Raw genomic sequence first — 16,403 nt, forward strand, 5'->3', positions numbered from 1 at the left:
GGGTGGAAAAGGCCATCCCCATGGGAAACAGGCACAGAGAGGATAAATACTTTGCCAAGGGTAGAGTCAGGATTGAAGCAGGAGAGTCATGCTACACCATGCCACATCTACTGGCATCCTCTGGTTACCACCCCGCTGCATCTCTAGCACCCTCTGGTTACAGTGTGGAGCACGGCTCATGTGGGTGGCAGCAAGGGGCCACTGCATCTGGTTGCTCATCAGGGCAGAAGATGGCAAGCTCACTGTGCAAGCCCCATCTTTCCTCTATGACCAGATGTGTCCCTCACTCAGCCTTGGGACACAGCCCCCACAGAGACTGGTCTCCCCAGGCCTGTTGGACCATGCCATGTAGGCACAGAGGAGCCTTAGGACTGCTGAGATCCCAGCATCCGCTTGGTCCCACCCAAGTCCCTCCCAGGAGGATGCTCTTGACCTTGGGAGCACAAGCACCAGCCTTAGAGTGGCCTTGTTGGGGACCACTGACCAGTGAAGTTCCCTCCGATGACGTAGGGGATGACACCTCCAGGCCAGATCCTCTCAGTCCTCGACGTTGTGGCTCTTCGGACCCGGGCAGAGAAGGTCTTTACTGTGGCATTAGAGGTCCCAGGGCTGTATGGAAGCACGGCATCCTCCTTTCCATCTGCAAGACAGACAGGGCACCATATGCTTTACCCCAATTCCTCTTATGCATTATGCTTAATATTGCACCAGCCACCAATCCACAAAGAGGCGCGGAACCCTGCACACTACCAGGGGCCTTTCACCTCCCCAGGGCTTTGGATTTCTGGGCTTTAGTACTCCAGACAGTGGGGAAGAGAAAGTGCAGAAGGTGTTCTGGCCTTTGAGGGAGTGGGTCTGCTTACTTGAGGTCTTGAAAGAGAATCACATGGATCTAGATAATTCTCAACCCTCTGTGTGGGGCCAGGTTGGAGTGAGCTCTCTTCTCAGCCAGGAGCATTCAGAGGAGCAAGCTGAGTCAATCAATCCCTTGCCTTGACTTAAAACTATCAGAGTTACAAATTTAAAATAATTTGCCAGAACAGCCAGGGTGTGACACTAGAAAAATAAACTGTAAGATCAAGGCCAGAAAAAGCAGGACCTTATAAAATGTCCCAGCTTTTTCCAGTCTCTTGATGCATCTGGACCCGTGAGAGGGGACTGTGGGAAAAGACCAAGTGGTTGGATTTAAGGTACTGACTCTGAGGATTCGGAACCTGGAAACCGCAGAGGTGGGACGGGGCCCTCGGCCAGGGCCACCACACACCTCAACCCCTCATTATCATTCAGACAATTTAAGGTTTTGTTTTTAGTGGGCTTGCTTAGAAACCCTCATTATTGTCACATGGAGTATTTTTTCTTCAGTTTTTCTATTTCTACCCTAAAAATCAGCCTGGGGCTTTTTTCTTTTCCTTTTTGGGGTACTGGAGATTGAACCCAGGGGCAGTCTACTCTGAGCTATACCCTCAGCCCTTATCTATCTATCATCTATCGATATCTATCATCTATTTATTTAGAAACAGGGTCTAAGTTGCAGAGGGGCTTGCTAAGTTGCTGGGCTGATGATGAACCTGTGATCCTCCTGTCTCCGTCTCCCAGGTACTGGGATTACAGGCATGCGCCCCTGAGCTTGACTTTTCAATCCTGTTGGGAATATACCTAGGCATGAACCCGCAGGGCCATATGGTAACTCCTTTTACCCTTTTATCAGAATTATCTCCACAGCAGCTCTACCATTTTATACTCTCACCAGCAATGCACCAGGATTTCTTGCTAACACTTGATATTTATTTATTTATTTATTTTACTTTTTTCATTACTCTTTGCTTTTCTTATTTTTTTAAATTTTTTATTGGCGCACTGTATTCATACATCATAGTGGGATACAAACTTTTGTAGACATACATGCACACATCGCCCAGTCAGCCCCCACCCGATCACCACCCCATTCCCTCCCCATCCCTCCTTCCCATGCTTGGCTTAGTGGTTGACATCTAGTATTATAGCAATTTATCCAAAATTAAAAATGATAATCTCACATAACAGTTTCATTTGTCTGATACCAAGCTTTTGATAACTTAAAGATAACATTTCAATATTTCTTTTTGCTTTCTTTCTTACCAGAGAATATTTTTTTCTTTTTTTTTTTAGGTGAAACTATCATATATTTATATATTTATTTTTCAGAAAAAAACTCTATCCTAATATGGAATATGGACTCTAGATACCCAAAACAATCTAGAAAAAGAACAAAGCTAGAAGATATATATTTTCTGATTTCAAACCATATAAAGCTACAATAATTGAAACAGTATAGTACTGTTATAAAGGCAGATATATAAACCATCGGAGTTAAATAAAAGCCTAGAGATACATTCTTCCATATATTGTCAAGTTATTTTTGACAAGGTTTCCAGGAACATTTGGTGGAGGAAATAATAATCTTTTAACTAAATATTGTTGAAAAATAATAATTACATGAAAAAGAATAAAATTGGACTCTTACCTAATCCCATATACAAATATTAACTCAAAATAGATAAAAGACCTAAATATAAATCTTAAGACTAGAAACTTTTAGAAGAAAATCTGGGTCATAAAACCTCACAACATTGAAATTGGCAGTGATTTCTTGGATATGATTTCAATGGCACAGGCAACAATACACCAATTAAAAATTTAAAAAATGATTTTAAATTTTTAATTCGTGCATTGTAGTCATGCATCTTAATAGTGTATAAGATGGTAGAGGTATACATATACACATCACTTAATTAGCCCTTACCTCATTGTCAATCTTTTTTATTACAGGCATCCTATATGGGTGTGAGGTGGCATCTCATAGTTTTGATTGCACTTGCCTAGTGACTAAGGATGCTGGACATCTCATCATGTGCTTCTTAATAATGCTTAGACTTTGGAGACATCTATCCTCTGTTCACTCCTTAATCGGTCACTTTTTTCTTCTGTTACGATTATTCCTTTCTTTTTGTACTGGGGGTGGAACCCAGGGATAGTCTACCTCTGAGCTATACTCCCAGCCCTAATTTTTATTCTTTGTTTTTTATTTGTTTGTTTGTTTGTTTGTTTTTGGTGGTACTGGGGTTCCTGGAAACCCTTCTACCTCTGGGCTACACTCCCAGACCTATTTATTTTATATATTTTTATTTGGAAATAGGGTCTCTTAAGCCAGTGTGGCTGGCTTTAAACCTGCGCAATCCTCCTGTCTCCACCTCCCAAGCACAGGGGATTACGAGCATGCGCCACCACATCCATCCTTATTCTTTATTTTTTTGTTTTTTGTTTTTTGTTTTTTGTTTTGTTTTTTTTTTTGGTGGTACTGGGGTTCCTGGAAGCCCTTCTTCCTCCGGGCTACACTCCCAGACCTATTTTATATTTTTGAAACAGGGTCTCTTACGCCAGCACGGCTGGCTTCGAACCTGCGCGATCCTCCTGTCTCCGCCTCCCAAGCGCGGGGATTACAAGCGTGCGCCACCACGCCCGGCCTTATTCTTTATTTTGAAACAGAATCTCACTAAGTTGTGGAGGGCCTCACTAAGTAGCTGAGGTTGACCGAGAACCTGAAAGAGTTCCAAATATTTTCTCTCAATATGTAGATGGTCTTTGTACATTTATTTATTTATTTATTTATTTATTTATTTATTTATTTATTTATTTATTTATTTGGTGGTACTGGGGTTCCTGGAAGCCCTTCTACCTCTGGGCTACACTCCCAGACCTATTTTTACATTTCTATTTGGAAACAGGGTCTCCTAAGCCAGCGCGCGCGGCTGGCTTTGAACCTGCGTGATCCTCCTGTCTCTGCCTCCCAAGCGCGGGGATTACAAGCGTGCGCCACCACGCCCGGCGCATCTTTGTACTTTTATGATAGTATCCTTTGAAATATAAAAGGTGAAGGTTTTAACTTTGATGAAGTCCAATTTACCTACTTCATCTTTTGAGGAGTATGCTTTTGCTGTTATCTCTAAGAAGCCACAGCCTAATCCAAGGTCACAAAGGTTTATACCTATTTTTGTTTGTTTGTTTGTTTGTTTGTTTGTTTGTTTGTTTTGATAGTGAGAATTGAACTGAGGGTCTCACTTAAGTTGCTGAAGCTGGCCTCAAACCTGTGACCCTCTTGTCTCAGCCTAAGTACTAGGATTACAGGAAGTCACCACCACACTCAGCTTATAATTATGCTTTTTTCCAATAGTTCTATACTATGATTTTAGCTCTTATAGATATTTGTTCCATTTTTTTATCTCTGTATATATGTTAATTTTTGTATATGGTATGAAATAGGGGTCCACTGTCAATATTTTGCATGTGAATATGCAATTTTCCTGGTGCTATTTGTTTAAAAGACTAGTTTTTCCCCATGGAACTGTTTTAGCAACCTTGTCAAAAATAAATTTGGCCGGGCATGGTGGCACACGCTGAGACCGGAGGATCACGGTTCACGGACAGTCTCAGCTACTACTTAGTGAGGCCCTCTGCAACCCAGTGAGACTCTGTTTCAAAATAAAGAATAAAAAATAGGGCAGAAGGTGTAGCTCGGGGGTCGAATGCCCCTGGGTTCCTTCCCTACACTTGCAAACAAACAAACAAAAAAATTGGCCATTATTTTCTAGCTTAGCACTTTAACTTTCAGTATTTTTATTTTATACACACACACACACACACACACACACACACACACACACACAATCTTTAGGCATTCTACCTCCAAGCTACACATACCCAGCCCTTTCCATTTTTTATTTATTTTTTTTTAATTTTATTTTATTGGTGCACTGTATTCATACATCATAGTGGGATACAAACTTTTGTAGACATACATGCACACATCGCCCAGTCAGCCCCCACCCGATCCCCACCCCATTCTCTCCCCATCCCTCCTTCCCATGCTTGGCTTAGTGGTTGACATCTAGTATTATAGCAATTTATCCAAAATTAAAAATGATAATCTCACATAACAGTTTCATTTGTCTGATACCAAGTGTTTGATGATTTAAAGATAACATTTCAATATTTCTTTTTGCTTTCTTTCTTACTAGAGCATATTTTTTTCTGTTTTTTTAGGTGAAACTATCATATATTTATATATTTATTTTTCAGAAAAAAATCTATCCTAATATGGAGTATGAATTCTAGATACCCAAAACGATCTTGAAAAAGAACAAAGCTAGCAGATATATATTTTCTGATTTCAAACCATATAAAGCTACAATAATTGAAACAGTGTAGTACTGTTCTAAAGGCAGATATATAGACCATTGGAGTTAAATACAAGCCTAGAGCTAAATTCTTCCCTATATTGTCAAGCTATTTTTGACAAGGTTTCCACGAACATTTGGTGGTGGAAATAATAATCTTTTAACTAAATATTGTTGAAAAATAATAATTACATGGAAAAGAATAAAATTGGACCTTTACCTAATCCCACATACAAGTATTAACTCAAAATAGATAAAAGACCTAAATATAAATCTTAAGACTATAAACTTTTAGGAGAAAATCTGGGTCATAAAACCTCACAACATTGAAATTGGCAGTGATTTCTTGGATATGATTTCAATGGCACAGGCAACAGAAGAATATACAAACTCCCTAAAAAATAAAAAAAAATTGTATATCCAAAGACAATGTAAACAGAGTTAAAAGTTACTAATAGAATTGGATAAAATATTTCCAAATGCTATATCTGAAGGTATATTAATATTCCAACTAGAAATCCTAAAAATTAACAACAATAAAGGCAAACAATACAACTTAGAGATAGGTAAAAGACTAACATAAATAATGAATCTCCACAGATAACCAATCTTAGTTGTCTGTTGGATGGAAACTCTTGTTTCTCTGGTTCTGGTGAGTGTTACCTATTTCTTCTTTGTAGTTAATCTCTTTGAGTATTTTCTCTAGCGCTGGTTTTGAAGACATAAATTCCTTCAGTTTCTCTTTGTCATGGAAGCTTCTTATTTCTCCATCTAATTTGATAGAAAGTTTTGCTGGATAGGAAATTTTTGGCTGGAAGTTGTTTTCTTTCAGAGTTTGGAATATGTTACTCCAAGCCCTTCTGGCTGTCATGACTTGGTTTGGGAAGTCTGGAGTGATTCTAATTGGTTTGCCTCTGAATGTCACTTGGCCCTTTGTTTTTGTTGCCTTTAAGATTCTCTGCTTGGCTTCCACATTGGTCATTTTGACAATTATATGGCGTGGGGATCCTCTGCTCCGATCCTGTCTAAAGGGAGTTCTATAAGTTTCCTGGATCTGTGTATCAACCTCTTGCTCTATATTTGGAAAATTTTCTGCTATTACTTCCTTGAAGAGATTGTTGATCCCTTTGGTATCACTTTCTTTTCCCTCCTCTATTCCAATTATTCTTAGGTTAGCTCTCTTAAGATGGGCCCATATTTCTTCAATGTCAGATTCCTGCTGTTGGATATCTTTTTCTAGATTAGAAACTATGCATTCATTTTTGGATTGCTCATCTTCTAAGAGCGAGATTCTGTTCTCCATGTGGTCTAATCAGTTGTTTGTGCTTTGAATTGAGGCCTTTACTTCATTAATTGCATCCTTTATCTCTTTTTGGCTCTCTCTGAGTTCTTTTCGAAGCACCTCTATTATTTCTACAGTTATTTTCCTGATTTGATCTTCTAGAAATCTCTGATTTTCTGTTTTATCAGGTTCTGATGTTGTGGGGTTGTGCACATTCATTACTCCAGTGTTATTCCTCTTTCCCATGATTTCGGAGGTTTGTGCCTTCTCTGGGTTCTTCCCTTGGGTCACTATGGCTTCACTTAAGGTGCTCTGGATCTCGAGTCTGTATTATCTCAGACCCCACTACTTCTTTACTGTGTTGTATCACAGAGTCTCCGACCCAGAGAGTCGATAGAGGCTGCTTTAAACTATGGGGGGTGCCAGGTTGCACGTTCTCCTATGGTGTGATATCTCTGCCACCACCACTCCCTCACTGGGTCAAGTCCCAGGAGGCACAATACTGCGATTTCTCCTCTGTGGCCCGCAATTTGACTCACTGTTCTTGAGTACGCAGATGTAGCTGTACTGGACTCAGTGAATTCACTGCTGCTGCCGCCGCCGCCGGTGGCAATATGGCGCCTCTGCCACGCCCTCGGCCATGAGGCTGGCGTATTTTTTCTTCTCTGGTTTTGTTTTCCACTCTGAATCCCTGCAGCGTGTGCTGAGCTCAGCCACTGGGAGCTTTAAATGCTGTCTGCGCCGAAAGATCCCGCCTGGCTGTTCCGCAGCGGCTCACCTGGCTTGCTGTAGCCGTCCATTGAGTTCGCCGCTGCTGCCGGCAGTATGGCGCTGCTGCCGCGTCCTCGGGCGCGTGTGTCTCCTCTGTGGCCCTGAGCTTTGTTATCAGTCCGCTTTCTCTCTGGAGCCTGGTGGTTTTTTTTGTTTTTCTGGTGATGGTGTTTTCTGGCTATGAAAGGCGCTCTTTTTGTGGTAATGGAGATTGGTTGTTAGCGGGACTCTTAAGCCCCGCTTTTCTCGGTCGCCATCTTTATAAAATCCCATTTTTTATTTTGAAACAGGGTTTCATTAAGTTACTGAGGGTCTCACTAAGTTACTGAGGCTGGCCTCAAACCTGCAATCCTTCTGTCTCAGCTTCCCAAGTATTGGGATTACAAGTGTACACCACTGCACCTGGTTTAATATTGATATTTTTAAAGTTCCAGGTTCTGGATTTCTTCTTACCTGTACCCTTTATTTTGACATATTCTTTTTCAATATTATATACAGATATATTCTGCAATCTTCATTTAGACTTTCTTCTTTGACCCTTGAATTCTTTAGAAGTATGATTTTTTTAATGTAGAAACATTCATCTCTGTGTATGTGTTACTGGTTTGTGTTCTAAGGACCTGTTCTCCAAGGCAGGGACCAACAAAAACAACAAAAAATTCTGCAAAAGGCCAAATAGTAAATATTAAGCTTGGTGGACTATATATATAGTCTTTGTTGCAAATACTCAACTATACAATTGTAGTATAAAAGCAGCCAAACACAATATATGAATGAATGTGATGGCTGTGTTCCAATAAAACTTTATTTGCAAAAACAGATGGAAATCTGGGTTTGGTCTACCAACCAGCGATGGTTGGCCTATGGTCCTAGGTATCATTTATTTGGTATTTAAAGCCTTCCTTTGTAGCCTAGTACAAGATTGATTTTTTTTAATGCTTCATGTAGTTGTGAAATAATGTATATGGTCTTTCTGAGAAGTGAAGGGGTAATACCTATGTTGTTCAAATAGTCTACTTACAAATATTTTGGGCTCCTTGGCATCTCAGGTACTACTGTGGTTTGGATATGACGTGTGTCACCCACGTGTTCATGATTCAGAGGGTTGGTCTCCCTGATGACAATATTGGGACATGGTGGGACCTTCAAGAGTTGGGGTCTAGTAGAAGGGCCTTAGGAGAATCCTTTGGGAGGCATTAAGGCTTCCATAGGACCGAGCTCTCCAAAGAATAACTTGTTATAAAAGACTCAACCTGTGCTTTGGGTCTCTCTGTGACTTTCTGCCTGGTGATGTGATCCCTCCCTCTCACACAGGCCCCTGTCACTGTGGTATACCATGAGGTCCTCAATAGACAGAACTAATGCTGGCATCACGCTCTTCCATCTCTAGAACTCTGGGATGAACCTCTCTTCAAAGTAGCCTGCCTCAGACATTTCATTATAGTGCTTAAAAACGGACTAATAACAGCTATTGAGAAAATTGTTTTACATAACCTCTAGATCTAATAGTGTGAGTTGCAATTTTTTCTTTCATTCTTCAGTTTTGCTGTAGATTGCTCAAAGCCATGTTCTTTAAGTAATATAAGCTCAGGATTGTTTCATGTTCCAGATGAATTGTTTCCTTTATCATTACCAAATCTTTATAACAACAATAATTTTTATCCATAAAAAGATTATTTTGTATGCTATTGGTATTACCATTTTGTTTCCACTACTGTTGGCTTCATATGGCATTTTTCTATCCATTTATTTTTCATCTTTGTGTGGAATTGTATTTTTTCAGTGAGTCATTCATCAGGTGTTATTCTGTAAGTAAATTACACTTCCCACAACAAACAATGAAGTGAACTTTGCCAGTGATCACAATATTGAGGTTCAAGATATTTTTACTGCCAGGTATGGTGGCACACGCTTGTAATCCCAGCATTTGGGAGGCTGAACAGGAATATTGTGCAGGTTCAAAGCCAGCCTCAGCTACTTAGTCCCTTTACAACTCAATGAGACCCTATTTCAAAATAAAGAATAAAAAAAAAATTAGAGCTGGGGGTGTAGCTCAGAGCCCCTGGGTTCCATCCCCAGTACCACAAAGAAAAGAATATTATGGAGATCAATAGTAAATTTACAACAAAACAGATTTTTGTTCATCTTTAACTTGGTTTCACTTAAAGGTACCATTTTATAAAACCACAGCCACAATTAGAATATGGACAATGATATGACTCATTGATTTCATTCAGATTTCCCGAACATTACTTGTACTTTTCTTCCTGTGTGTGTGTGTGTGTGTGTGTGTGTGTAGTTCTACACAATTTTATCACACATATGGGTTTATGTGTCTACCACCACATTCATGACACTGAACAGTTCCATCACCATAAGGATCTTTGATGATGCTATTTTATAACCACATACATCTACCTCCTTTCCCTTCTACCTGCCCATTCCTAAATTCTGAGAATCATCACCCTGTCTCCACTTCTCAAACTCCCTCATTTGAAGAATATTATATGCATTGAATTGTACAGTGTGGAATCTTTGAGTACTGATATTCAGTATTTTTCACTGAAGAGTCACCCAAGTTGGGTATATAAAGTTTCTTTTTGTTTCTTTCTTTTTTTTTTTCTTTTTTTTTGGGGGGGGCGGGTCTGGGGATGGAACCCAGGGACATTTGACCTCCAAGCTACACCTCCTGCCCTATTTTTTATTCTTTATTTTGAAACCGGGTCTCACTGAGTTGCAAAGAACCTCACTAAGTAGCTGAGGCTGTCCGCAAACTGCCATCCTCCCGTCTCAGCCTCCCAAATGCTGGGATTACAAGTGTGCGCCACCACGCCCGGTTTCTTTGTTTCTGAATAGCAACCCATATATGTAACACGTTTTTGTTTAACCATTCACCTCTTGATGGACATCTAGGTTGTTTCCTGATATTATAAATAAAGATGCTATCAACACATATGTACAGGTATTTGTGTGAACATAAATTTTCATTTCTCTAGATGAATACCTAAGAGCAGAATTAGTGGGTCATGTGGTATTAGGTCTATTTCTGAGTTTTCTTTTCTGTTCCATTTATTTTTGTGTTTATCGCTGCCAATACCACACTGTTGTGATTACTGTAACAATATGAGGTAGAGAGATTAGTTCCACTTCCATCTTCTTATTATTAATTGTTTCAGTTACCTTTCTATACAAATTAAATAACAAACTTACCTTTCTATACAAATTAAATAACAAACTTGCCTACAAAAAACACTGGGTTTTTTTTTTTAAAGAATTGCATTAAACCTATAGATCATCTTGGAAAGGAGGCACCTTTACTCTACCAAGTCTTCCAATCCATGGAGGCAACATGTCTCTCCATTTCTTTAGGTCTTCTGTGATTTCTTTTATCAGCCTTTTTAATTTCCATCATATAAATCCTATGCATGTTTTGTTAAGTATATATGTAAGTATCTTATTTCCTTTGAAGTGACTGTAAATTGTATTGTGTTCTAAATTTTGGTGTCTGCATATTTGCTGTTAGAATATAAAAATGCAAGCAATTTTTGTGCAGTAGTCATATTTTGTTGTCTTGCTAAACTCGGGTTTGGTTTTGTTTTCTCATAGATTCTATGGGGTCTTTTACATAGATAACATGTCATTTGCAAATTGGAACAACATTTTGATTCTTCTTTTCCAATTGTATACCTTTTGTTTTTCTTGCTTTATTGCAGTGCCTAGAACTTCTAGAACTATGTTGAATAAAGGTATGAGAGCAGACATTCTTGCCCTGTTCTTGATATTTTGGGGAAAAACACTCAGTCTTTACCATTATAACATAATGGTAGGTTCTCTTGTAGATGGTCTCAAGTTAATATAATTCCTCTCTACTCCTAATTGATTTTTTTATTCTGAATAAGTGTTAGATTTTGTTAAATGCTTTTTCTGTATCTGATTAATCTGTGATTACTATATTTTTATTCTTTAGCTTGTTGATTTAGTCAGTTATATATATGTGCAGGTATGTGTATCCTTGTACACCTACAATAAATCCCACTGGGTTATGATGTATAATTCCTCCTTATATATTACTGGATTTTATTTGCTAATATTATTTATTTATTTTTTATTTTTTGGTGGTACTGGGTTTCCTGGAAGCCCTTCTACCTCTGGGCTACACTCCCAGACCTATTTTTATATTTTTATTTGGAAACAGGGTCTCTTAAGCCAGCACAGCTGGCTTTGAACCTGCGCCATCCTCCTGTCTCTGCCTCCCAAGCGTGGAGATTACAAGCGTGAACCACCACGCCCGGCCTAATATTATTTTTTTAAGACAGGGAATACTTTATTCAAAACCCATCAGAGATATAGACAACTTGGGTCTGTGACAAAGCATTTATGTTTTAAAGCATAGGTCAGTAATTGTATATGTGAGCATACACTGCTACATACAAATTAACTGGTCAGACCTCCACTTTTCAATGTTTAAATCGGAATAAGCTTCCCTGTAAAAGCAACACCTTTTGACTTTTTAACTTTCCTCTCCCTCCTCACCCTCTCCTTCAACAGAATCCACGCCAACCTCCTCATAATCTTTCTCTAGGGCAGCCATGTCCTCACAGGCCTCAGAAAACTCTCCTTCCTCCATCCCCTCACCCACGTACCAGTGAACAAAGGCACGCAGGGCATATATCAGGTCAAACTTGTGGTCCAGGCGAGCCCAGGCCTCAGCAATGGCTGTGGTGTTGCTCAGCATGCACACAGCTCGCTGCACCTTGGCCAGGTCTCCACCGGGTACCACAACAGTGGGAGGGTGGTAGTTAATGCCAACCTTGAAGCCAGTGGGGTACCAATCCACAAACTGGATGGCAAACTTGGTCTCGATGGTGGCAATGGCAACATTGACAACTTTGGGAACCACATCACCATGGTACAACAGGCAGCAAGCCATGTATTTACCATGGTGAGGGTCACATTTCACCATCTGGTTGGCTGGCTCAAAGCAGGCATTGGTGACCTCTGCTACAGAAAGCTGCTCGTGGTAGGCTTTCTCAGCAGAGATGACAGCAGCATATGTGGCCAGAGGGAAGTGGATGTGGGGATAGGGCACCAGGTTGGTCTGGAATTCTGACAGATCAACATTCAGGGCTCTATCAAATCTGAGGGAAGCAGTGATGGAGGACACAATCTGACCTATCAACCTATTCAGGTTAGTGTAGGTTGGGTGCTCAATGTTGAGGTTTCTGCGACAGATATCATAAATGGCCTAATTATCTACCATGAAGGCACAGAGTGCTCCAGGGTGGTGTGGCTGGTGAGGATGGAGTTGTCGGGCTCCACTACAGCCGTGGAAACCTGGGGGACTGGGTGGATGGAGAACTCCAGCTTGGACTTCTTGCCATAATCAACAGAGAACCGTTTCATCAGCAGGGAGGTGAACCCAGAACCAGTTCCCCCACCAAAGCTGTGGAAAACCAGGAATCCCTGAAGACCTGTGCACTGGTCATCCAGCTTGCGAATTCGGTCCAGGACGAGGTCAATGATCTCCTTGCCAATGGTGTAGTAACCCCGGGCATAGTTATTGGCAGCATCTTCCTTGCCTGTGATGAGCTGCTCAGGGTGGAAGAGCTAGTGGTAGGTGCCAGTGCGGACGTCATCAATGACTGTGGGTTCCAGGTCTACAAACACTGCCCTGGGCACGTGCCTGACAGCGCCCGTCTCACTGAAGAAGGTGTTGAAGGCGTCGTCTCCTTCCCCGATCGTCTTGCTGCTTGGCATCTGGCCATCAGGCTGGATGCCATGTTCCAGGCAGTAGAGCTCCCAGCAGGCGTTGCCGATCTGGACACCAGCCTGGCCAATGTGGATGGAGATGCACTCACGCATGGTTGCTGCTTCGTGGCTGCTGAGCAGATGGCGGAGAGAGAGAAGAGGCTGTTGCTTCTTACAGTGCGATTCTTAGGCGGTCAGTGTTGGCTAATATTATTTTTGTGTATGTGTGGTGCTGAGTATTAAACCCAGGGGCATTCTATTTCTAAGATATACCCCCATTTTTTATAGATAGCCCCATTTTTTTTTTTTTTTTGGTGGTACTGGGGGTGGAACCCAGAGGCTTTCTACTTCTGGGATATACTCCCAGACCCATTTTATATTTTATTTGGAAACAGAGTCTCACTAAGTTGCTGAGAGCCTCCCTAAGTAGCAGAGGCTGGCTTCGAACCTGCGTGATTCTCCTGTCTCAGCCTCCCAAGCTCGGGGATTACAAGCATGCGCCACCACGCCCAGCTGATAGCCCCATTTTTTATTCTGTATTTTGAAACAGGGTCTCACAAAGTTGCAGAGGACCTCACTAAGTAGCTGAGGCTAACCATGAACCTGTGATCCTCCTGTCTCAGCCTCCCAAGTACTGGGATGTACTTACGGCGTGTACCACTACACTTGGCTTATTTGATAATATTATATTTAGGATTTCAAGTTTAATTAGGTTGTAAACAGGTCTTTTATAAGTAGCAAATATCTAATTTTTTTCTTGCTGTTCAACCTGAAATTCTTTTTACAAGTGAATTACATTGATTTTATAATAAATATACCTGGGCTTATCTTCTTCCTTTCATCTTTGCCTTTTTTTCGTTTCTTTTTTCTTACTTTTATTGGATTTAGAGAAAATTTTATACTTAACTTTTCATTTTCATTATTCCCTCTTGAGCATTGCCTTTAACTTTTAACATTCCCACTTGACTTAACAAAGTATAAAGAATTAGTGAACTACAAGATGAATATGAAAAAACAAGAGTTTCCAGTCTCATACGCAGAAATTAAAGACTCTTAAAAACACTAAAAACTCTCAGGGTGCAGTGGTGCATGCCTATATTCCCAGTATTTGGGAGGCTGAGTCAGGAAGATAGCAGGTTCATAGTCAGTCTCAGCTATGGAGCCACACCCTATTTCAAAATAAAATAAATAAATAAATAAAGTGGAGGTAGGGCTTAGCTTGGAAGTAGAATATCCCTGGGTTCAATCTTCAGTACCCCCAAAAGAGTAAAAACTTTGATTTTCATATTGTTGTTTACTTGATTTTAAACTCCCAAATTAGTTTTTATGATTAATAACTTATGTGTTTACACCATAGGTAGACATCTACCTTCACATCCATTCGTTTCCTTGCTGATTGCTGCTTCCTGCACTTCTCCTATCTAGAAATGTAATTTGTACTACTCTTCCTGATGATAATAGACTCCGTCTTTATCAGTAAATATCTCTATTCTCACTCTTCAAACAAAGGTTGGCTGTGAATATGTGGACTTCTCCGTTGACAGATAACTCTCCAGCACTTCAGAGACAGTATTCCAATGCCTCGTGACCTTCATCAGAGGAAGCATCTTTTCTAGATTCATGATTATTCCATTTCCATGATGTCTCATCTTTTATTCCATCTTCCTTCTTTGGTTCTTTGTCCTTTTTTGTTCCTCAGCATCACTATGATTGTCTAAGTATGGATTTGTTTTGTTTTTCTGTTCGGGGCTTAGTACCATTCTTAAAATTTCACATCACCAATTCTGGAAAATTCCAATTGATCATGGGTTTTATTTTGCCTTTTTCCCAGTCTTTCTCTCTCTCTCTCACCTTCTAGAATTCCTACTGACTACACGTTGGACATTGATAGCCAGTGTAGCCTCCATGTCTCTTCACCTTTTTCCATATTTTATGTCTCTTTGTCTCTGCTGAAACTTGTATTATTTCCTCAGATCTATTTTTGACTTCATGTATTCTTTCTTCAGTTATGTGCAACATACTACTTACCTTATTCCAGTTTCGATGAATAATGCTATCATTTATTGAAGACCTATTTGGTGCTTTTTCAAATATACCCTCTTTTTTCACATTGTCTTGGTTTATAGCTTCAAAATCTTTCTTTGGCTTTTTTCTCGTTTTAGTCACATTTATTAAAATTCCTTCAAATTGTCCTATTCTTTGAATTTCTTGAGGTACCAGTTCTCCAATTTATTGTCTGTTGATTCTGGTTCGTGGATTAACTTTTTTGTGTGTGTGTTTCTAATTTGAAGTTCATTTTGAAGCAAAGCTATTCCTTTTCTCCAAGAATACCAAATGCCTTGGAGAATGGGTATGGCCTGGTTTTGCCTTTTTTTCAGGGCTCTTGGGCTTCTATGGATCAATTTTTATGTGAGTTTCTCACTTGAATATTTACTTTATAGAAATTATAATGTAAGAACTCATACCTAGATGGGGAACAAGCTTTGGGAATGAGTCTCTTTTAGAAGATATGATGCCCCCAAATAGAGCCTGGGAAAGAGCAGGATTTCCCAGTAGCCTGAGGAGCCCTCCATGGGTCTTCAGTTTATGCACCAGCTCAGGCGCTACTTCCTGCCACACATGGAATCCAAGCCTATTTCTTGTATCTTGTGGACATTTCATTGGGCATTTAAACACCAGCCCCTGGGCCCTGGGGCTCCAGTCCCATCCCGATGCCCTCTGCATGGTTTTGCTACCATTTGAAGCTTAGTTCTATGAGTTTAAGTTCCCTGTTTTCATCATAGCCATTTACTCTTTAGCCTTTAAACTTCACTCTGTTTTTTTTTTTTTAATTCAGGGCAGTTAAAAGCCTTTTTATCTTTTCTCCTAATATTCCTACACAAATACAGGAGGTGCCTAGTAGTTCAGTTGACCATATTCCCCAGCTCAGAAAGCTGGTATTTCATACACATTAAAACCTGAAGTTAATTGTTTTACTGCTAGAATTTCTAGAACAGAAGTCATACACTTGCAGTCTTGGGATCAACCCAACCCACAGATGTGTTTTGTTTGGCCTGGATGCTTTTGGCCCACATTATGTTTTTTTAAAAATCTCACTTTGGAAGCCAACTTTTAAAAAAAAAATCAAGGGATTTCACATAACAATTTAGATTTTCTAGTTTTTCTTTAAAAACGGAAATATCTTGGAACAGTGGGCCCATCTTCCATCACCATATGACCCACTGGGGCATAAGAGCACCTGTCCCCGCAGTCAAGGGGCAGGGACACGTTCTCCGGTGTGTCAGAACCTCCTCCACGGCCCATGGTCCTGTTCTGCACACTCCTCCCATCTACATGCCCGGCCCCTGTGCATATTCTAATTTTTTATTGCAGCCCTAGAGCCAACTGAA

At 40.3% G+C, this 16,403-nt stretch overlaps 1 protein-coding gene and 1 pseudogene across 2 annotated transcripts in view; both read right to left on the reverse strand.

Moving 5' to 3' along the window:
• TLL2 (tolloid like 2) overlaps positions 1-16,403 on the reverse strand; it is a gene marked incomplete at its 5' end in the record, with an annotated part of 130,478 nt that overhangs the window by 52,116 nt on the left and 61,959 nt on the right. Inside the window, one exon of the mRNA XM_080693686.1 lies at positions 481-640. Coding sequence (XP_080549812.1) covers positions 481-640 — 160 coding nt within the window. The remainder of the gene's footprint in view (positions 1-480; positions 641-16,403) is intronic.
• Positions 11,777-13,131, reverse strand: LOC308261939 (tubulin alpha-1A chain-like; annotated as a pseudogene). Its single transcript has one exon. The product of its transcript is annotated as a tubulin alpha-1A chain-like (transcript).

Source organism: Muscardinus avellanarius (assembly GCF_963383645.1).
Source record: "Muscardinus avellanarius genome assembly, chromosome: 4".
NCBI lineage: Eukaryota > Metazoa > Chordata > Mammalia > Rodentia > Gliridae > Muscardinus > Muscardinus avellanarius.